General features: G+C 40.4%; 1 protein-coding gene across 1 annotated transcript in view; it reads left to right on the top strand.

Annotated features, from left to right (window-relative positions):
- LOC309415122 (phosphatidylinositol 3-kinase catalytic subunit type 3) overlaps nt 1-22,775 on the top strand; it is a gene marked incomplete at both ends in the record, with an annotated part of 75,730 nt that overhangs the window by 5,467 nt on the left and 47,488 nt on the right. The window contains 7 exons of the mRNA XM_082012570.1: nt 5,605-5,691; nt 7,855-7,950; nt 14,083-14,154; nt 14,585-14,674; nt 15,305-15,409; nt 15,894-15,986; nt 17,520-17,705. Coding sequence (XP_081868696.1) covers nt 5,605-5,691; nt 7,855-7,950; nt 14,083-14,154; nt 14,585-14,674; nt 15,305-15,409; nt 15,894-15,986; nt 17,520-17,705 — 729 coding nt within the window. The remainder of the gene's footprint in view (nt 1-5,604; nt 5,692-7,854; nt 7,951-14,082; nt 14,155-14,584; nt 14,675-15,304; nt 15,410-15,893; nt 15,987-17,519; nt 17,706-22,775) is intronic.

Genomic DNA, 22,775 nt, shown 5'->3' with positions numbered 1-22,775 from the left:
CTATGTTAGAAAGAACTTAAGTAGAACTGCAAAAATTAACCAAAGTTTCATTCATTTAAGCTCATGAATATGTGTGTGTGTGTTAGTGTTTTATTCTCCCAGCTTGGTTGCAGAGTGTATTTTTGCACTCAAAACTACTTCTGGAATTGATCAGTAAATACTAGTTCTTGAACTGTTTGAGTGGCTGATATCTCTCATTCTTCAGGTAAGCTTATCCCAAGCTTGCCAAATCCCTCAACCCACTTACTCAGTGTACTTTCTTCTTAGTCTTTATCTCCTAGTTTTCATCCTCACCGTTGTGCAACTCCCAGTGAAAGATACGGTCCTGTGCTATAAATATGTCCATTTTCTCATCTAGAAATTTATCACAACAATAAACTAACTTTCATTTAGGGTCTCTCTTCTATTAGTCTAGTTCACCTTGAATTTATAATGGCAGACTCATTAAAGCTCTCTGGCAGTGGTGGCACCCCATTTCTTGGTTGTAGCAGCATAAATCCCCTCTAGCCTGAGGAAACTCTGTAAACAGACACTAAATATCGAGGCTTGTTTATAGTTCATCAAACCGGTTACATGATGCAGGCAGTGGGTCTCTGAGAAAGAGGTTTTAGAGTGTAGGCCTCCCCTTTCATGTTAGTTCTGTTATGCAAACATGATCATACCTTACCAGTGCTTTTTCTCCTCTTCCCTTCACTCCTTTATGCTACATTATTTGTATTTCACAGAATCACAGAATCACTAGGTTGGAAAGGACCTTTAAGATCATCAAGTCCAACCATTTCTTGAGCTTGGGAGAGTATTTCAGTCTTAAAATACCTGGGCATGTGGGAGATGAGGACTCAAAGCCTCTGAGGAAGAGGAGGGAATTCTCCTTTCACATCCCAACTGAGAGTTCTAGTTAATGGTTAATAAAAAGCTAATAACATCACTGCCACCCTTCTTCTCTTCTGAAAGCTGTTTTGGGAGATACTAATTTCAGAAAGATGAGAGTGTTTTCACTGGCATTTTGTTGTGTTCATTTATAAAAACATTTTACCATCAGACGCTAGCGAAGTGAATAGGGTTTCCGGATAAGTGTGTCTGTGAGAGCTTTCATTTGTACAGCTGTTTACACAGCAGATGAGGTTCTTGTGATGTATTATTCCTAAAGAGCCATTGGTTGAGTACAGTCAGCTTCAGTTTTTCTACATCTTGTTCATCAGTTGCTGAATGCCTCCTGATGCTACTGTATGTGAAGGTATATTTAAATACAGTAAGAGGAGTAGGACTAACTAAATACAAGAGGAGTTTGTGTGGACTTTGTTATTCTTGGTTTGGTTTGGTGCTTTTTTCTGTTTTATCTATTGCGCAGACTTACCATTTGTAAGTGTCATGATACTGATTGATGTCTGATACCAGAGGCCGAATTAGAGTCCTCTGGAAAATTACTAACTTCTGAGAAGAGCTTGTTGAAGGACCTTTTCTCCATCTAAAACACAGCTTTTTATTTTCTTGACAAGCTTCTGAGTTTGTGTGTGTGTGATATTTATTATTATATGGACTTTGTATAAAATCAAAGACTGGCTGTTGGAGGAGCGGTATCCTTTTACCTTAAATCATTTTTACCTTGATACTATGGCAAGCCTCTCATTTTATGTTGAGGTGTCATATGGTTATGCTCTTAACCTGAATGTTGCTTGTAAAATTGCTACTGATGAAAAAGCCGTGGCTTCGCATCCTGGGTGTCAATGTGAATGCAGATTTTGTCCTGTACTAAGGAATACGAGTGGGAAGAGTGGAATACTTTAGCACGCTCGAATATTAATGACATTAAGATGTTTCTATCATGAGTTGTGTGTTAGATTAATTTATTCTAATTAAACAAAAAATAAGTTATTTTTTGATCCATTCATTTCCCTCACTGCTTCTGCTGACTGAATGGAATTAGATAATGACAATGGTGAGATAATATCTAAAGGGATGCCTCTTGTTTAGTAGCGGATGATGAATGCTTCTTTCCCTTAAGGGAATGCACTAACTTCTCTCTTATTTTAAGCTTTAAATATTAATTCAAGAGAACGGTTCTTCGTGTGTGTGTATATATATGTCTGCAGATCTTCTGGGTCTTGAGTGCAGGCCTAACTAGTTGCTCTATTATGACTTTATTCGTCTCTATAAGGGGGGTTTCCAGGTTTAGGAGATTAATGATTTTCCTCTGAAATATACGGCATTACTTTTTTCTTTATTCTGTAGTGCAGTGAACAGGAAAATGAACTAAGAATTTGTGACCAAGGTGTCTAAACGAGACTTTTTTGTTAAGGCTTTGATAAGTGCTATCCTAAGTCTGTATATCAAGGCTGCATGTGAATATGTGGTATGCTGAAAATTTTGATGCATTGCTTTAAGGTAGTGGAAATAAGAGGGCTACCTTGAGTAAGAAGAAATATTTTTGTTAGGTTAAAAAAAAAAACGTAGGGAGTAATGTAGAAGTGACTAAAATGGTGGACATGTAAGGGTAAGGGCTTCCTTCTTTGCTGAGGATGAGAAGGCCTTTTCTCTGAACTCGGTAGAACATTTGTGAATGCACTGTGATCACGTCCAGCCTGCCTGAAACAGCATTTTGGGTAATAACTGGTCTGCATGCTGCTGGTTCTCTACCTTTGAAATATATTATAAAATCATATATGAGGCAAAGGCCAAGTCTGGCGTTATCCTTTTAGTGCAGTCCTGGCACGCTCTGTCTCCATAATATTGCTGAGATAGAATTTGATGAGCTGGCTGCAGAATATAACAAAAGATAGCAAAAAATTATTACTGGATTGTGCTCCTGTTTAAAATCCTGCTGATAAGTTGAAAGAACCCGAAGACGAGGTTTCTGTGCTTTGGTTACATCCAGCGTCCTGAAATATTATTAAGGATTATACTTTGCTCCCCCGCCCTTCCTTTTCCTTTTGTACTGTTAAGTTTTATTGAAGCTAATCTGAAGATTAGGTGTCCTAGAGTTTACTGGAGACAAACAAATGAAAAAAAGCCTCTACTGCATACCGAACAGAATTAGTTAATTCTTAGAAGTTGCAGTGGTCTTCCAAAGTTTGCATCAAAATCTTCTTATTTCTGTCAAGCTGTACTGTGGTCTAGAGTTTAAAGAAAAGTTAGGTGAATGAGCTGCTTTAAGCAAACAGTCATTACAGGATTATGCTGTTGTGTTTCATGGAATGAGTTTAGAAGAAAGGGCATTGGGTGCTCATGGCTAATTTACTGTTTAGTGCTTCTTGAAATATAAAGTTCCTAGCAAAACGGGAAGTAAGTTGTTTTTGTTTCTGTTTTTGTTTTTTCTAAAAAGGGCAGGATTTTCCTCCCAACATTTTGACTTTTTTTTTTTTAAATTGTGACTGCTTTTGATTAGTCCTTTACCTTGGAGGGCCAATAACTATAGCTGAGGATTAATATTCAGTGGAAAATTTTAAACCTCATTGTTAGTAGACATAGTAGGAACCAAGAGTCATTAAAACTGAATTACATAATGTATTTGTGAAATGAGCAAGTATCACCATTCAGAGCTAGAGGTCATGCTTGCTTTCATAGATAATCTGCCTTAAAATTTAATTCAGATCCCGAGAGGGCGCAGAGGCCATGGTGTGGTCTGTAATGTATTCCAACTCTTTCTGATATAAGCTGTTTCCAAGAAAACTAAATTAATTGGGAGTTCTGTTTCCTGCTTAGAAGTAGGAACAAATATCCAAAGTGTTGTTAGACCATAATACCAAATTAAACTCTGGGGAGGTGAATAGAGAAAAAGCAAAACCAATGAACTTATCTTCAATAGCAAGAGGTCACTTTGTGGAAAGGGAACAAGCAAGATGCTCTGCTGTTATTGGATATGAAGGGACAGTTGATCAAGGTATTAAAAGACAAGGATAAATGCCTACCAGCTGATCTTTGACAGATCAGTTCCACTGATATAAGAACACCTGTAGGGAGACTGCAGAATGCTGAAATTTCATGTTGTTAATGATTTTAATGGCCGTTTACAGTCTTTTGGATACTAGCTAATTATTTGCCTGTTATGCCAGTATTGCTTCTAAGAGATGTAAAAAAGCTAGTTGATTCTGCATAATTTCTGAACGTTGGCTTCTTGTGAGTTTGTCATGTATCTACTCTACAGATCTGTCAGGATCTGTAACTGGACATGAAGTTGATGCTCTTTTCAGAGTACGTCATGATGGGGTTTGTATTTAGCCCAGGTCATCCTTGGTAGGTAATAATACTTGTGCCCGTACTGTAAGACATCAGTTTACTCAGGATTTAAGTGAGAATAATGAAACAGTACTACTGGTGCAAATGCTTAACCTTTTTTTCTTCACAGTGGTTTTTGGGGTTTTTTGTGTCTGTAGTGGTGAGCTATAAGTCTAGTGCATGTATCTGACAAACTGTACAACCTAGACAGATCCCAGCATATAGCAAGATTTTTTTTTTTGGTGGTTTTTTTTTTTGTTTGGTAGTAATCTCATCTCCAGTTTTATATGGAGGAAGTAGACTGTTATGTTCTCCTGCATACAATACCTTCCATTCATATGCTCTCCTAGGGCTCTTTGTCTATTGCCTGTCCCATAGCTGTCAGCTGGGCAAGAAACAGCAGTCGGTGTGACTGTATAGCCTGTTCAAATTTAAATGCTCATGAGTTGGCAGGCTGACCACAGAACAAGGCTGATGAAGTACTAGTTGTAACCCTTCCTGTAATACAAATAATTTTGAGGGTCTCTTCACTAGCCATTTTCTAGACAGCTACTGATTTCTTTGAAGCATGAAAGAACTTGTTGTCTTGTAGTTCCATTGCATCTCTTCTTGCATACTGCAAGAATTACTAAGTTTTTGAGGAACACTTGTGATTTCTTAGGAGCTGAAAAGATGATTCCTGTTCATATTTGTGTGGTCATCTGCATCTGCTGAATTTTTCATAAAGTATTGTGTGTCAGTCCATCTGAAACTACAGGTAGTATGGCTCATATCTTACGTATCTTCTCTTCCACTCTTCTACTCTTAGGTAGTCCTTTAAACAACTCAACTTAGTTGCTATTACTACAACACTATATAGATGTAGGAGTAAAACTTGAACTACTTTTCAATGACTAAAAAGAACAAGCTCTTTATGACTTACTGACTTTTTGCGATGTGTAAGTCCCGGTCTGAAAACTTGTTTAGGTAAGGCTTATAAGAGCAGAATTACTCAGTTTGGATAGTTCTTGAAATATCTTCTTTTTGTTTGGCTTGTTAAGTTTTACTATATGAAATTTAGTAAAACAAAAAACTAAATGTCTTTGTTATGTGACTTTGCTTTAAAAATAGGTTCCTGTTTTTAACGTGGTAAAAATGCAAAGGTGATGTGCTTGGAACATGGTTTTGGCCTTTGCCATGATTGGTGTTTTAGATACTAGAATTATGTTTATGGCATGGGTTAGCTGTTTAGAAGGATCTACTGTGTGCGTACTGCACAAGCATTTCTTCCAGTTAGTTGGTTTTCCCCCCCCCCCCCGATTTCATATTCATGTCTCTGTTAAATTATAACTTTGATATTCTTTTTTCTTGCTCCGAGCAATTTAAATGTTACTGTGTTTTTTCATGCAGCTCACCAAGTCTCATCGGCAAGGTCACATGGTGAAAGTGGACTGGCTGGACAGACTGACCTTTAGAGAAATAGAAATGATCAATGAGGTAGGTCATTATACTTCTGACTTGCAAATTTTTTTTTTTTTTTTTTTTTAATCTTGCTAATGTGGAGCCTTTGCTTGCTTAGGAGACTAAGTAATTGTCCTCTTTTTCTTCAACTGCCAGTGTATATGATAAAAGGAAAAATAATTCTTTAAGCTTCCAAAGTTGTTTTTACTTCGGCAGTAAGGAGACTCATCGAATCATAAATGGTTTGTGTTGGAAGGGACTTTTAAAGGTCATCTAGTCCAACCCCCCTGCAAGGAGCAGGGACAGCTTCAACTAGATCAGGTTGCTCAGAGCCCCATCTAACCTGACCCAGAATGTTTCCAGGGATGGGGCATCTACCACCTCTCTGGGCAACCTGGGCCAGGGTTTCACCACCCTCACTGTGAAAAATTTCTTCCTTATATCTAGGCTGAATCTACCCTTGTTTGCTTTAAAACCATCACCCCTTCTCCTAGCACAACAGGCCCTGCTAAAAAGTCTGTCCTCATCTTTCTCCTCAGCCCCTTTCAGTCCTGGCAGCTGCACTAAGGTCTCCCCGGAGCCTTCTCTGCTCCAGGCTGAGCGCCCCCAGCTCTCCCAGCCTGTCCTCCCAGCAGAGGGGTTCCAGCCCTCGGAGCGTTGCTGGGGCCTCCTCTGGCCCCGCTCCAGCAGGTCCATGTCTCTCCTGTGCCGAGGGCTCCAGAGCTGGACGCAGCCCTGCAGGGGGGTCTCCCCAGAGCGGGGCAGAGGGGCAGAATCCCCTCCCTCACCCTGCTGGCCACGCGGCTTTGGGGGCAGCCCAGGACACGGTTGGCCTCCTGGGCTGGGAGTGCACATTGCCGACTCATGTCCAGCTTTTCATCCACCAAAAGAGACAGCTGTTTCACAAGTTTTCAGCATCCAGTGAACTTGATCACAGACAGAATTTATTCATAATTTGGCGTAGCTTTGAACAAATGCTGTTAGGTATGACTAACTTAATTCTATGATGTAGATTCTGATGGGAAACTTTTTGGACATACAGCCTGTTCCTTGGTTTTAGACCTGTTCAGCTTTGTTGGTTTTGATTTTGTCTGTTGAGGTAAAACACTTCTAAGGTGTGAAATAATATTTTAAAAAAATTATCTGGTAGGTAAGTACCTGAATGAGGTGTTAACCCTCGTTGAGCAAAATCACCCCCAAACTGTTGACTGACTATACTCATCTGGCACAACAGAACATTGTTTTCTGCTTTGTGTTCTGAGATTTTTGTTGTCTTCTGGGAATCAGACTCTTTGAACTGAAATTTGTGTTTTTATAAACCCTTACGATTTTTTTTTTTTTTTAAGAACTCTGTCTATCACGGTGGTTTTTTATTGTGTTTTTTTTGGTTTATTTTTCTCTTCCCTTTCTGTAAAAAAACAGAAAAATAAAAATTCCTGTTTCCTAGAGCTGTGCCTTAAATGGAGAACCACTTTGCCTGTGCTGGAAAGTCAGTCCATTACTAATGCATGAAACTAATTTCAGTTGCTCATTATTCAAGGGAATGCTTATTTTTTTATTAAATGTATGTTGCTGGTGGTGGTGATGTAACTTCTTTCTTGTTTCCCACCTAGATTTTAAAGCACTTTTTCTAATTAAAACATTTCAGAAATGCATACATAAGCAAATCTTCCTCTGAAAGTGAATGAGCTGCAAATCTAATCTTGTAGTCCAAGTTTAATTTGTCTTTTTCATGGTTTGATCTGAAATGCTGATTTTTTTGTAATATTTTTTTTTTGTCTTCTGTTTTTGCCTCTGACATGCATAATTGTATGTAAGGATTTAAAAAAAAAAAAACAACAAACAAAACCAAACCCAAAACACAGAAAAATCCCAGCTGTCAGCTGGTTATTCTTCATTGCCTTTTTAAATACCTTCAGTCCACAATTGCAAGCCACTGATGAAAACAATGTGATTTTTATCTGTTACATGTAGATGTTCATCGTGAAGTGGGAATGTAAGGAAGTAAGAATGTCAGGAAGAAGGTCATATGGTCTCAGGTAGTGCTAGTAAAATGATTAACTGAATAATTGCTACAATGACTGATAATCTAATGAATCAGTTAGAGCACAAAGGCAGTAGGGTAATTTCTGTGCTGAGAATGCTGAAGATTGATGCACTTCAATAGATGATGCACATCTGTGATGGTTCTCTTCTCAGAGGGAAAAACGAAGTTCTAATTTTATGTACCTGATGATTGAATTCCGTTGCGTCAAGTCTGATGATAAAGAATATGGAATAGTTTACTACGAAAAGGTATGTGCCTTGCAGGCTTCATGGTCGTCTCTAAAAAGCAACATACGCACCTAAAATGGATAATTTTTTCTGCTGAAAGATAGTTTTTTTTCTGGTGAAATATTCTGCTGTAGGATAGTGTCAGACAGCTGTCAGTGGCAACTGTTTATGTACATACAAATCAAATAGTATAGATGCAGCAAGATTGCTGAAGTCAATCATTCATGTAATACAGTTCAAGATTGCAGAATTTAATAAGTGTGATTAAACATTTTTTTGATTTATGGTTCCTTCAGTCATCCAGCAGTACTTTCAGAGTAGCTGTATGTAAAATTATGTCTTGTATTGGGAAGAAATTACCTGTATTGATTGGTGACTTTATGCAAGATAAGTTACTAAAAGTCTGCACAGGAGCTCTGCTGGTGAACATTTTCTCTAAAGTTAACAAATATAAAAGTTTAGTCTTTCATGCTGAAAATGCTTTGGAAGTCAATTAAGCAAAAGACTTCTGGATTGGAATATCTTATACCTTTTCTTTCCATGTACAAAAGATCTCCAAAGCAGTGCCCTCTGTTTTTATTTATGAGTTCAGGTTCAATGGAATGAAGGATTATCAGTGAGCTTAACAAGACATCAGCGTGGCTTTGGAAGGCATTATCAGTACTTTTATGGGCCTGTGCATTGTAGAAAGACCCAGTGAAATAGAAAAAGTGGTATATCTATAATCTGTTTTTTAAAAAAAAGTCAGTAATTACCTCCTTAAAATTTTCAGTATGTTTAGTTTCATAAGATTTCAGAAGGATACTGAATAATGCAGCTTTATGGAAAGGAAAGAGGGCAGAAAAAGAGACTGGAGTCCTACTGAGAACAGAGGCACTAACTTTAAGCAGTGTCTGTTCTGGGAATTTAAAAACCCGCTGTAATTTCATACAGAAAACGTTAATAAATGGAAAATAGATTACAAGTATTTCTGTGTATGTGACAGCATCACCCGTTGATTTGGGCAACAGAACTGTGATCTAACTTAAGATTCTAGAAGGAGGTAGTGACAAATACAGTAATAAATTGCAAAAAGCAGGATTCCCCAAAATCGGCATGGGAGAGCCATGTGTGTGTATTGGGTTTGTTTTGTTTGTTTGTGTGTTTGTTCTGTGGTGGTGGTGTGTGTGGTTGGGTTTGAGGGGTTGGTTTTATTGTGGTTTGTTTGGGGTTTTTTTGTGCAGGTGGTGGATTTTTTTGGTGTTTGATTCTCCGCTCCCGCCCCCCCCCGGCATTTATTGTAGTGACATGTGACATCGTAGTTGCTTAGTTATGACTGACTGTGTCTCTTGGTAAGCCATTACAGAAGAACTTAAGGCTTGTTTAAAATCTCTTAAAAACAGGTTGTAGAGTTGAAAAAGAAAATTTTAGTGCAACTCTGTGTCTTAGGCAGGTGTTTAGGTTAGAAACTTGCTTAGCTTCCTTCCTGAGAGTCCAAGTAGCTCTTTAGCATTTCTTTTGGTGGACTGTAGTTGGTAATGGGACTTCTCCCCGCCTTTCCAAGTCTTTTTGCCTTTAGCATAGCCTGTTTCATAGTGAAACAAAATAAAGTTATTTACTTCTGTGGAAATCAAGACAGTATTTTCACGGAGAGCATAATGGAATATAATTAAAATATTGAAACATTTTACTACCCATTAGCTTTTTATATTTGAACGGGCTTGTGCTTTTCACAGGTGCAAACTGATGAGCATGGCTGCTGTGTGGCTTTGTGTCCTGTTGGCTCCTTTATAGTTGAATGTGACATTCCTAAAAATGATTTCTGTCCCTTGCCTCCAGAAACCTACCATTGTAGATGAATTATTCCCAATTCACACACACAACCCTTTCTTTTTTTTGTCATCATTATGCTTTCACAGATGTGCAAGGTGTGGGAAAGAAGATTCAGACTTGAAGCATGTGTCTTTCTTTCAACGGATGTTTCTGAAGCATATTAAAAGTGCATGGAACAAAATAACTATGAATTGGCTGCTCTTGTGGAAATAAAGTAATTCAATGTGTAACAGTACATATTAAAGCTATAACTAACTGCAGTTTGAGGGATTTGTTGTTATGAAGTAACTTTTCAACAAGTTCTTGACCCTTTTCTGGCAGCAGTAGGAAAGAGTACATAAATTACTGCCTGTCTTCTCAGTTTTGTCATGCTTCCAATTACATTGTACAGTATACATATCCAGCATCACCAATCCAGTATATTGAGTCTAATGAAAGTAGGTTCTGTTGTCACCTGCCTGTGACCGATAGTCGAAGTGGAGATTACTTGTCACAGTTTTGTTGATAAATTTGTTTTCAAGTGTTTACGAAGAACTAGCCTGTTAAACAGTGGCTGATAGAATTTGAGATTCTTTGACTCAACATTCAATTACAATGAAGTGGTGTGGCAGTGGCTTTTTCCACGTTCTCTATTAACTTAATTTTAATACAGCATTCGAGGTGTGAAGGATAGCACAAGATGCTAATAATGAGAGCATCGCTTCCGATTCCCCATTTAGGCAAAAGTTCAGTGTGACTTTCAAGTGCACATAACACCAGCATTTATCGTTAATGTGTTTTTGTGCAGGTTTCAAGTGCAACCTTTGAACAAAGAAATTGATTGCAATGCTGCATCTGGTTTATTTAAAAAAAAAGAAAGAAAGTAGTCTGATTATCAGAGCCTTTTTCATGGCTTGAAAGAAAGAAAAAGTGTCTACAGCATTGGGTGTCCATTTTTTGTATGGGAGAAGTTGGATCCCTTTGGTGTTACTTGAAATGATGTTTTGACTGAAGAGTAAGGTAAATAGAACCTCCATATTTATTGATATTTCAGGAAAGTACAGAAGAACCTTGCTGGTTTTGAAAATTCTGCAAATTTTGTTGGCTTCTTAAATGGACTGTAATATTTATATACAGTCACATATACTGACCTTAATGTAGTGAAATACCTCTAAAGCTCTGTAACATATTGTAGTTCAAGATGTCCCTGCTCATTGCAGGAGGGTTGGACTAGATGACCTTTAAAGGTCCCTTCCAACCCAAACTATTCTATGAATCTATATAGTTTAAGGCAAATTAATGCTGTTTAGTATTGATGTTGCTTTTGTTTTCCAGTGGCAAAATAGCAGGTCATCTCAGGTTCTGGCTGTGCTAGCAAGTCATGCAGCCAAGAGGAGCAGATTTACAGAGTGAAGTTGTTGCTGAAGGCCCAGCATCTGCACTCTGTGCTTATACTTGGGACTAGCTTTAATCAAGTCCCGTGGGCTGAATGGCTGTTGGCAGTTGGAGGACATTAGGTATTTCTAAAACCTCCATGTTATAAACCAAAGCTTGCTACATAGCGATAATCAGGAGAGGCACTTCAAAGCAGGTACCCGACCAAATTCAAATCCTAGTTTAGAGCTGACCCTCAGGCATTGGTATGGTTTAGTAAGTTTGTATGGTCAAGGTCACAGTGATCCATTGTGATGCTTTCCAAGTATGACATTGTGCCTTCTTGAGGGTTTTACAAAGTAGTCTCTTCTGAAAATGGTGTTAATTCCTGACACAGTAACTTGTCCCATGAACGCTTGGCGAAACTTGGTTTCATAGCAAGTTTTGGTTTAAGTTTAAGGCTTGGTTCTAAAATGCAATGAAACCCTAGGAACAGAGTTTTCCTAGTGCTTGAGCTGAATAACTAGAGCTTTTCAGCTTGACTTTTCAGCATAATCCACCTAGGTTTGAGAAGAGGAGTTTAAAGAACAGTCGTTATTATACTTGTTTTGAGAGGTTACAAAAAGAGATGCCAGCAATGAGTTTAGAAATCATTCTGCTAACACTGGTCTTAAGAAAAATCCCCAATCTTCGTTTTAGAGGGTATTATAAACATTTGACATGAGGCACTGGAAGGCTTTGTGTATTTTTTTAGTTTTGTAAGAAAGCAAATTTTAGGCAATTGTGCTTTTGTCATTCTCATCCTACTAAGTTCTGAGTTGGTAATAGCTCTCATGGACTTCTGGTCATGGGGTAGGTGCTCCATTTTCACCAGCCTAAAAGCTTTGTCAGACTCTTTCCTTTTACAGCTATTTTACCTGAATATTTTCAGTGAGAGAAAGATGTAGTAGTATGGGTGTTATTATTACTTATTCCTAGAGAATTCACATGGGAAATGGATGTTATAAATGCCTCTCTAGGAGTTTCAACGTTTATTAGTTGCTAGTGAATCCACTCCTGTGTCAAGTTTTTCCTACAGTGCTTTTATGTGCAGGGTCTAAATGGAGTGGAAGCTTGTTTGTCACTGGTAACCCTTTGTTGTTTTATAAAGGTGAAGTCAGATTGCAGCCTGATTATGGTTTTGATTAGGAAGATAACTAATTAGTAGATAAAAATCAGTCTGTCATCTCTTGTCATTGGATGTGTTTGTTTTCAGAAGGATTTCCCCTCTCCCCCAAACAATTCAACTTGTTTTTTACGTAATTTAACTTCGCAAAACTAGTATAACATGACTTGAAAGTTTTGTGTGATGGGTTGGCAAAAGTTTTAGTACAGTGTGAGTGCTCAGCTGTCAATGTGGCTCTGACTCAGTTCTGTCTACTGTTATATTGATGCAGTAGTATCTTGTTGTAATAGAAATACTTTGGAAATGCTATTAATTCTATACAATTAGGTTAAAGCCAAGGTCATTATTTATGCAGGATGGTTTTAATACAGAGAAACTGTAAGCAAATGTCCTCTTCAGTGTTTGCATGAGTACTTTTTTTAAAGACTAATCAGAAAAGCAGTCCTGCTCCTGTTCTGGGACCATCACTAGCCACAGCCAGATTACATGTATTTCCCTTCATTAGGAAGGATGTGCATGTAGTCACTGTCATTATTTTGACTGTAAAATTGTTACTTTAGAGGCATGGGACACTAATAACTCTCAAAGAAGTAAGATCTTCTACTGTAGTCAGCAACACCAAATTTATGTAGCTGGAAAAAAATGTTTGTCCTGATATGTTAATGGCAATTTTAACTCCTGTGTCTTGTTGGTGACTTGTTCTTCCCTTTGATAGAAGCCCCTCACTTCTTTTGAAAGTTGCATCTGAAAACTATAAAAGCAAAGCCAACCCAAGAGACATATGTGATTGGAAAAGCAGGAGGAAAAAAAAAGGAGGGTGGGGGCAGAAGCAAACCTGAGCAAGTTATCTCAGAACTTACGTTATTGAGGGAAATGTTGACATGCCAAAGAAACCCCTTTATTCTGAGCTGAAATTTACTCCAAAATAAATGAGAACAAACTAAGTGTAAATACAGTATTGTACATATTATGCTGGTGTTGTCTTGTTTTTTCTGTTTTACTGTTTTATACTGTCTTTTAAATGAGATGCTCTTCTGTAGATTGTATCAACTAATGCTTAGTTACACTTTAAGGTAAAAAACCAAACCAAACCAAAAAAAAAACCCAAAAAAACCCCAAAACCAAAAACAAAAAAACCAAACGGCTGGTTGTAACTGGAAGAGGGAAATGGAGTTGCTGTTTGTCTCATGTGCTGGCAGGCTTTGTATTTTTTTCCTTCTTCCTGGTTCAAACAGGAAACTTTCAGCCTCTCTTTTCCCTTATTTATGCAGCAGCAGGTTAGACTCCCTGAAGGAACACTAAGGGGCTTCTGTTCCACTGCCCAAGAGCAGCACAGCAGGAACTTCTGGAAGAGGCTGTCATGCTCTGTGTGGAACCTGTGGTACATAGGCACACGTATGCCTTCCTAAAGCCATCTATGTTGTACTGTTAGGAAATATTGTCTGCAACATGGTTGTTATTTCTAGGAAGTGATTTGGTTTTGGTGGAAGTGTGGATCCTGATGTGGTTTCTCTTTGTGCTTCCAGAGGACACATGTAATGGTAATGGCAAATTTCTCCACTCGCCTTTGTGCCAGCAGAGTAGTGAGTTGCCAAGCTGTGTCTCCTTGGATGAAACCTCAGCTGACTTGCCATCTTGTTTATCATCTGGCAAAAACTTACAAGAAAAAGAATTTTCTGTTTTCCCCTTTATAACTATCAAAAGTCAGGAAGGTGGAGTTGCATTGTTCTTTCACTGTGATATAATTCACAATACATTAATATGACATGTATTTTTCCTAAAACTTGAGATGTTTAATATGCCTTTTACTTTTTGTCATTCAGGATGGTGATGAGTCATCTCCAATTTTAACAAGTTCTGAAATAGTTAAGATTCCAGATCCCCAGATGTCTATGGTAAGCATGCTTCAGGCAGGGCAACATGTATTATAGTGTTTTTGTTGAAGTTTTCATAAACGGAAATGAAAACTTGCCTATATTGCTGCCTTCAATATTTTAAAATTCCAGTGGAATAATGTATTTGACCAGTTGAGAAATATCAGTGGGTTTGACTTTTTGTAATTTTTTTTCCTGTTGCTAGAGTAAAATACAAGAATTGATTTAATGTTTATGTTCATCTCCTCTTTTGAATACCTGAAGTGCTTGCTTTTGAGGTGTAGGAAAGCAGAAAAGGGGGATTTGTTGGCAGAAGAGGTCAGAGGGTGGGAATATCAGGTAAGAGGGAGCTGAAGAAAAGAAATTGAGAGCAAGGTGCAGTAACTCTTGGTCACTTCATCTGTTAAAATATTTTCTCCCTACACTCTCTTGTATGTTGTCTTTCATGTAGACAGTGCCTAAATACAGTTCTAGAAAAGATTTCCATTATTGTGGAAGCCAATTCAGTGGGACTGGTATTGGCAGCTTTGGGAACCTTAATGTAAGTGGGCTTCTACTGGCGACACTGTTTGAGCACTGTGTAATCTAACACTGCAAGAGCAAGTCTGATAATGCTGAAAACTGCCTTGGCTGCTGGGGTCTCATGGACACTGTGGCTCCTACTGTTGCTAACATGGTATTAACAGTGGGAAAACTTTTGAAAAGTTTTTCTTGCATACAAAGCTTTATACTGCAAACATCCTAAAAATGTTTATAAAGCAGCTAGCACGTTTGAGTGCTGTCTAAATCACAGATGTGTTGAATGAAACGCTTGCGTTTTGCAGCAATTCACCAAAAGGTAAGATAGGGTTTGTAAATTGCGTAAAGTAAAAAAACAAACAAACAAACAAAAAACCAAAACCCAACCCCAAAAAACCCCAACCTCCCCCTCCCCCCCAAAAAAACACAAAAGAAAACCTCAAAATCCCCAATGACTCTCCACATATTATTGAAGGAATTTCTTCTAAAACAACAGAAAAAAATCCACAAGACACTGTAGTTTTAGATATGAATTTTAATTCTCCTGCTTTATTCAAGATACTGGTGAGTCTTTGCTAGATGGTGTCATTTCAGTAGTAATTTTTGCTGGAGTTTAAATATTTATAAATACAGACTTACCCTCTGCATTTAGGAGAACTTAGTAGAAAGCAAACATCACAAGCTTGCTCGAAGTTTAAGAAGTGGACCTTCTGATCATGATCTGAAGCCTAATGCAGCTACACGAGATCAGCTTAATGTAAGTCAGTTGTATGATGACTAAATTCAATTTTATTAGGTAGGTTGGTAATAGTATATGGTGACAATTTAAGAAAAATACAGTTCATTTCTGTTTAAGAAAATCAATAATGAAGAAATGTCAAGTGCTTCTTACAAGTGCTTATTTAGATGGGTCCTACTCAGAAAGGAGGAGAAGGTACTTGTGCTTTTTCTTTTAAAACAGGTTTGGGAGGGGAAGAATGCATATTGTGCACATGCCATGTAGGTGTTAATGGTAGTCTTAAAGTAACTGTATGTTTGCCTATGCTGCCAGTTCAGTCAAGCACATAACTGAGGAGCATCACCATGACAGCATGAGAACTTTGTGTTGTTGGAAAGTTGCTTTTTTTTCTACCTATTTTTGTGTGTTGTCAGTGTTGTGCTTTGTCACAGTGTAGTCTGTTAACTTGTTGATTATGCTTGTTCATGTTTTTAAACTCACTTTCTGACTGTGTATCTAATAGATCATAGTGAGTTATCCACCGACAAAGCAGCTAACATATGAGGAACAGGATCTAGTTTGGAAATTCAGATATTACCTTACTAATCAAGAGAAGGTAAGTTGACTCATTTGAGAGGACTTATTAATGCAAGAGGTGCTTCATCTGGTACTCATTCTACAATGTTCTGTCCTTGCAGAGATACAGAGCTTCAGTGTCTTAAAAGCTAGTCAAGATTATTTTAACTTTTTCTACAGTGTAACTGATTTAAAAATTGGTGACTGTAATTTTCCCTCTTATATCATATGAACTGGCTGTTCCTACAGCAGTCTTTCTACAAATACTGACTCGGCTTAAAATACCAATGTTGCCAATTTTGTCTTCAGCAAGGAAAAATTATTAAAGAGTAAGATCTCAGGTCTTTGCTTATATAAATACAGTCTGAATCTAATTCTACCTTAATGTGAAACATTAATTTCACAGCATCCTTCTGGATAAATTGTCCAACTGTGAGATGAGCAGGTTCACGGTGCACTAGGTGAGGAACTGGCTGAAAGGTAGAGCTCAAAGGGATGTTGAGAATGGGGCTACACTGGACTGGCAACCATTCGCCAGTACTGTTCCTCAGCATTCAATTCTAGGGCCAGTCCTGTTCAATGTATCAGTGATCTAGATGCAGGAATTGAATGCACCATGAAGCAAGTTTGATGATGATGTGAAACTGGGAGGTGCTATTGACTCTCTTGAGGGACAAGAGGCCTTGCAAGAGGGATCTAGATAGACTGGAGCATTGGGCTGTTGTTAATGTGATGAAATTTAACAAGTCAAAATGCCAGATTCTGCACCTAGGATGGAGTAATGCTGGGCACAAGTATAAGCTGGGAGAGGAGTGGCTAGAGAACATCCCTGCAGAAAGGGTTCTGAGGGTACTGGTCGACACCAGGCTCAATATGAGTCTGCAGTGTGCCCTGGTAGCCAAGAGTGTGAACCACATTCTGGGGTGCATCAAACACAGTATGATGAACCAGCCGGTCAAAAGAGGTGATTATCCCACTGTGTTCAGCATTAGTGCAGCCTCACCTTGAGTATTGTCTGCAGTTCTGGGCCCCACAATTTAAGAAGGATGTGAAGGTCCTTGACTGTGTCCAGAAGAGGGCAACAAAGCCAGTGAAAGGGCTGGAAGGAATGTCCTATGAGGAATGGCTAAGGACTTTGGACTTGTCTAGTTTGGAGAAAAGGAGGCTGAGGGACAACCTTATTGCTCTTTACAGCTCCCTGAGGAGGGAACGTGGAGACGGAGGTGCTGATCTCCCTGGGATCCAGTGACAGGATGCACGGGCATGGTTCCAAGTTGCGCCAGGGGAGGTTTAGACTGGATATTAGGAAGCATTTATTTACCAAAAGGGTGGTCAGACACTGGAACAGGCTTCCTGGAGAGGTGGTCGATGCCCCAAGCCTGTCAGTGTTAGAGGCGTGTGGACAATACCCTTAACAACATGCTTTAACTTTTAGTCAGCGCTGAATTGGTCAGGGAGTTGGACTAGGTGATCATTGTAGGTTCCTTCCAACTGAAATAGTTTATATTTTGTTCTGAATCATTTGTTCAACCTTTCTTTTCACTGATTATTTGTCCAATTTCTTTCTATTGAGGCTTTGACAAAATTCTTAAAATGTGTCAACTGGGACCTACCACAAGAGGCAAAGCAAGCACTGGAGCTGCTGGGCAAGTGGAAGCCCATGGATGTGGAAGACTCTCTAGAACTTCTGTCGTCTCACTTCACCAACCCAACGGTTCGGCGGTATGCTGTTGCCAGGCTTCAGCAGGCTGATGATGAGGTATTAATTGGTCTGTGGGTACTTGTGCAAGTCAGCTGGTCTCAGAATTTTTAGTCTCATTGAGTACTTTAAATGTTTGCTGCTTTTTAAGGCACTTAAGTGATTTAATAGTGATGGAAAACTAAAAAGAAAATTAAATTCACTGTGATGGTATTTACTATAAGCTCTTTATGGAGCAAAGTCTTCACATTATTGAGTGGCACTCATTGCTAATTGTCTTAGTGTGAACAGCCAGTGATAGCTGGCTTGTCAAACAAGGTGAAACAACCATATGTTCTCCCCAGAAACCAGTGATAAATTTTGAATGTTAACCTGCGTAGAAGTGCTCTGAACTTCAATAGTCTGCTAAAAGATTTCCAACAAATCCACCTGGTAAATGGAAGTATATCATTATACTCTCTTGCTAAAAAAAGTGAGTAGCAAAGCATCTGTGCAAATAAGGTGTTGTATACTGATTAGAATATGATGAGCTGTGATTTGTGAGTAGAGCCCACTTAATAGATGCTCATCTGTTAAATTTTAATTATATTTTATTTTCTTTTGACAGTAAAAAAACATATTTTAAATATATTACCATAACTCCTGAATCCTTGGCAATCAATAGAGTTTAAAATAAGGAGCATAAATACATAGAATTTTTGCAAACCTGCATCAATAGCCAAGGTCATGCTGCTTGGACTGTAAAAATGTACCTTTTACAAAATATTTGAAGGCAACTAAATGGAGCAAGTGTAATAGTAGAGGGAACAAATTCATTATAAACAGAAGGTGATAAAGATTCTAATCTTCAATCTAAAATAGATAGCTACACAAAGGATTAAAAAAAAAAAAAAAACTTAGTGCATGGGAGAGGAGATAATCTGAATTCCTGGCACCAAGTTCTAGATTTTAAGCTTGAATTTTCTTTTTGGGAGTGTCGTGGTTTAGCCCCAGCTGGCAACTAAGCACCACGCAGCCGCTCGCTCACTCCCCCTCCCGCAGTGGGACGGGGGAGAGAATTAGGAAAAACCTCGTGGGTTGAGATAAACACGGTTTAATAGGACAGAAAGAAAGAAGGGAACAATAATGATAATACCAACAAAGGAATGTACAAGAACAAGTGAGGCCCAATACAGAAATTGCTCACCACCCCGTGATCGACAGCCCGTCCCCGAGCAGCGATTTCCGCCCCCCCGGCCAACTCCAGTTTATGTACTGGGCATGACGTCGGATGGTAGGGAATATCTCTTTGGCCAGTCTGGGTCAGCTGTCCTGGCTGTGTCCCCTCCCAGCTCCCCGTGCACCCCCAGCCTGCTCGCTGGCAGGCCAGCACAAGAAGCTGGACTGTCCTTGACGGCTCAGCAACAACCCAAAACATCAGCACATTATCAACAGTTCCTCATCCCAAATCCAAAACACAGTCTCACACTAGCTTCTGTGAGGAAAACCAGCTCTATCCTGGCTGAAACCAGGACAGTATCCACCCCTTATTCCATACCATTTACGTCATGCCCAGGTCCTATACTTTTCAATACATTCCAATTATTCATTATTACTCTTCCTGTCTTTTAATATATACACACAGATATCACTCTCTTAGTCCATGGGCCATCACTTTAAAATGTCTATGGAGTTCAGTCAGTCCATGACTCTGGGCTTCATCCATCATAGCAGTCTCTCAGGGCAGGGGAGATGGTATGTGGTGTTGGATTGTCATCTGGCACGGTCCATGTCCATGATCTGCAGGTCGAAGATGTCGATCTCGAGGGATTTGTTGGGCGCAAGCTGCTGAAGCCAGTTCTGGTTTCATCACTGCTGCATGTTGCTTGGTTTCAGTGAAGCTCATTCTTCATCAGTCTGGGTGATTCTTACTGTAATACCATTGATATGGTAGATAGCAGCCATAGTAGTAATGTCATACTGAACAATTAACATAATACAATTCAAATCATTGACTGTTTTCACCCAAAATCAAGTCTCCTTGAGGTACACATCGGACTTCCCCATCCTTCCGCATTACCCACCAAGTGCACCCAGGTCCCTGGGCAAAGGCAATCCCACGAATGGGTTTGCCTTTTCCTAATGCAGGAGTAACCCAGACTGTCTTCCCCAGCATGTTTCTCACATGCACCACAGGGACTTTATCCCCTTCTACAGTACGTAGAAGTTTTGATTGGGCAGGGCCGGCTCTATTAGTAGATCCCCTAGTGTTGACTAACCAGGTGGCTTTGGCTAAATGTTTATCCCAATTTTTGAATGTCCCATCACCCATTGCTCTCAGTGTAGTCTTTAACAGTCCGTTGTATCGTTCAATTTTTCCGGAAGCTGGTGCATGATAGGGGATGTGATACACCCACTCAATGCCGTGCTCTTTGGCCCAGGTGTCTATGAGGTTGTTTCGGAAATGAGTCCCATTGTCTGACTCAATTCTTTCGGGGGTGCCATGTCGCCATAAGACTTGCTTTTCAAGGCCCAGGATAGTGTTCCGGGCGGTGGCATGGGGCACAGGGTATGTTTCCAGCCATCCGGTGGTTGCTTCCACCATGGTAAGCACATAGCGCTTGCCTTGGCGAGTTTGTGGAAGTGTGATATAGTCAATCTGCCAGGCCTCCCCATATTTATATTTCAACCATCGTCCTTCATACCAGAGAGGCTTTAACCGCTTGGCTTGTTTGATCGCAGCACACGTTTCACATTCATGGATAACCTGTGCAATAGCATCCATGGTCAGGTCCACCCCTCGATCCCGAGCCCATCTATATGTTGCATCTCTTCCCTGATGGCCTGAGGTGTCATGGGCCCACCGAGCTATAAATAATTCACCCTTATGTTGCCAGTCCAGATCCACCTGAGCCACTTCAATCTTAGCAGCCTGATCCACCTGATGGTTGTTTTGATGTTCTTCGGTGGCCCGACTCTTGGGTACGTGAGCATCTACGTGACGTACTTTTATGACGAGATTCTCTAGTCGGGCAGCAATATCTTGCCACAATTCAGCAGCCCAGATGGGCTTGCCTCTGCGTTGCCAGTTGCTCTGCTTCCATTGCTGCAGCCACCCCCATAGAGCATTTGCTACCATCCATGAGTCAGTATAAAGATAGAGTACTGGCCATTTTTCTCGTTCGGCAATATCTAAAGCCAGCTGGATGGCTTTCACCTCCGCAAACTGACGTGATTCACCTTGTCCTTCAGCCACTTCTGCAACTCGTCGTATAGGGCTCCATACAGCAGCTTTCCACCTTCGATGTTTGCCTACAATACGACAGGACCCATCAGTAAAGAGGGCATATTGCCTTTCGTTCTCTGGCAGTTCATTATATGGTGGAGCCTCTTCAGCACGCGCCACCTCCTCTTCCGGTGATATTCCAAAATCTTTGCCTTCTGGCCAGTCCATGATCACTTCCAAGATTCCCGGGCGATTAAGGTTTCCTATTCGAGCCCGCTGTGTAATAAGCGCGACCCACTTACTCCACGTAGCATCAGTCGCATGATGCGTAGAGGGGACCCTCCCTTTGAACATCCAGCCCAGCACCGGCAGTCGGGGTGCCAGGAGGAGCTGTGCTTCAGTACCAACCACTTCTGAGGCAGCTCGAACTCCTTCGTATGCTGCCAGTATCTCCTTTTCAGTTGGAGTATAGCGGGACTCAGATCCCCTATATCCTCGACTCCAAAACCCGAGAGGTCGACCTCGAGTCTCTCCTGGTGCCTTCTGCCAGAGACTCCAGGTAGGGCCATTCTCCCCGGCTGCCGTGTAGAGCACATTTTTAACATCTTGTCCTGCCCGGACTGGCCCGAGGGCTACGGCATGAACTATCTCCTGTTTGATTTGTTCGAAGGCTTGTCGTTGCTCAGGGCCCCATTTAAAATCGTTCTTCTTCCGGGTCACTTGATAAAGAGGGCTTACAATCAGACTGTAATTTGGAATATGCATTCTCCAGAAACCCACAACACCCAAAAATGCTTGTGTTTCTTTTTTGCTAGTTGGTGGAGACATAGCTGTTATTTTGTTGATCACATCCGTTGGGATCTGTCAACGTCCATCTTGCCATTTTATTCCTAAAAACTGGATCTCTTGTGCAGGTCCCTTGACTTTAATTTGTTTTAGAGCAAAACCAGCTTTCAGAAGTACTTGAATTATTTTCTTCCCTTTCTCGAAAACTTCTTCTGCTGTGTTGCCCCATACGATGATGTCATCAATGTATTGCAGATGCTCTGGAGCTTCACCCTGTTCCAATGCAGTTTGTATCAGCCCATGGCAAATGGTAGGGCTGTGTTTCCACCCCTGGGGAAGTCGATTCCAGGTGTATTGGACACCCCTCCAGGTGAAAGCAAACTGTGGCCTGCACTCTGCCGCCAAAGGGATCGAGAAAAACGCGTTAGCAATATCAATGGTGGCGTACCACTTGGCTGCCTTTGACTCCAGTTCATATTGAAGTTCTAGCATGTCCGGCACAGCAGCGCTCAGTGGCGGCGTGACTTCATTCAGGCCACGATAGTCTACTGTCAGTCTCCACTCTCCATTAGACTTTCTCACTGGCCATATGGGGCTGTTAAAGGGTGAGCGAGTCTTGCTGATCACTCCTTGGCTCTCCAGCCGACGAATCAGCTCATGGATGGAGATCAGGGAGTCTCTGTTGGTGCGATATTGCCGCCGGTGCACTGTTGTGGTAGCGATCGGCACCTGTTGTTCTTTGACCCTGAGCAACCCCACCACAGAAGGGTCCTCTGAGAGACCAGGCAAGGTGGACAGCTGTTTAATTTCTTCCGTCTCCAAGGCAGCTATACCAAAAGCCCACCGGTACCCTTTTGGGTCCTTGAAATACCCTCTGCTGAGGTAGTCTATGCCCAGGATGCACGGAGCCTCCGGGCCAGTCACAATGGGGTGCTTCTGCCACTCATTCCCAGTTAGGCTCACTTCAGCCTCCAGTACAGTCAGCTGTTGGGATCCCCCTGTCACTCTGGAAATACAGATGGGCTCTGCCCCTATATGGCTTGATGGCACCAGGGTACATTGTGCACCAGTATCCACTAAAGCCTTATATTCCTGTGGGTCTGATGTGCCAGGCCATCTAATCCACACAGTCCAATAAA

This window comes from Phaethon aethereus, assembly GCF_964289735.1.
Source record: "Phaethon aethereus genome assembly, chromosome: W".
Classification (NCBI taxonomy): domain Eukaryota; kingdom Metazoa; phylum Chordata; class Aves; order Phaethontiformes; family Phaethontidae; genus Phaethon; species Phaethon aethereus.
Note: the sequence above shows the minus strand (reverse complement) of the source record. Positions and strands in the feature narration are given on the sequence as shown.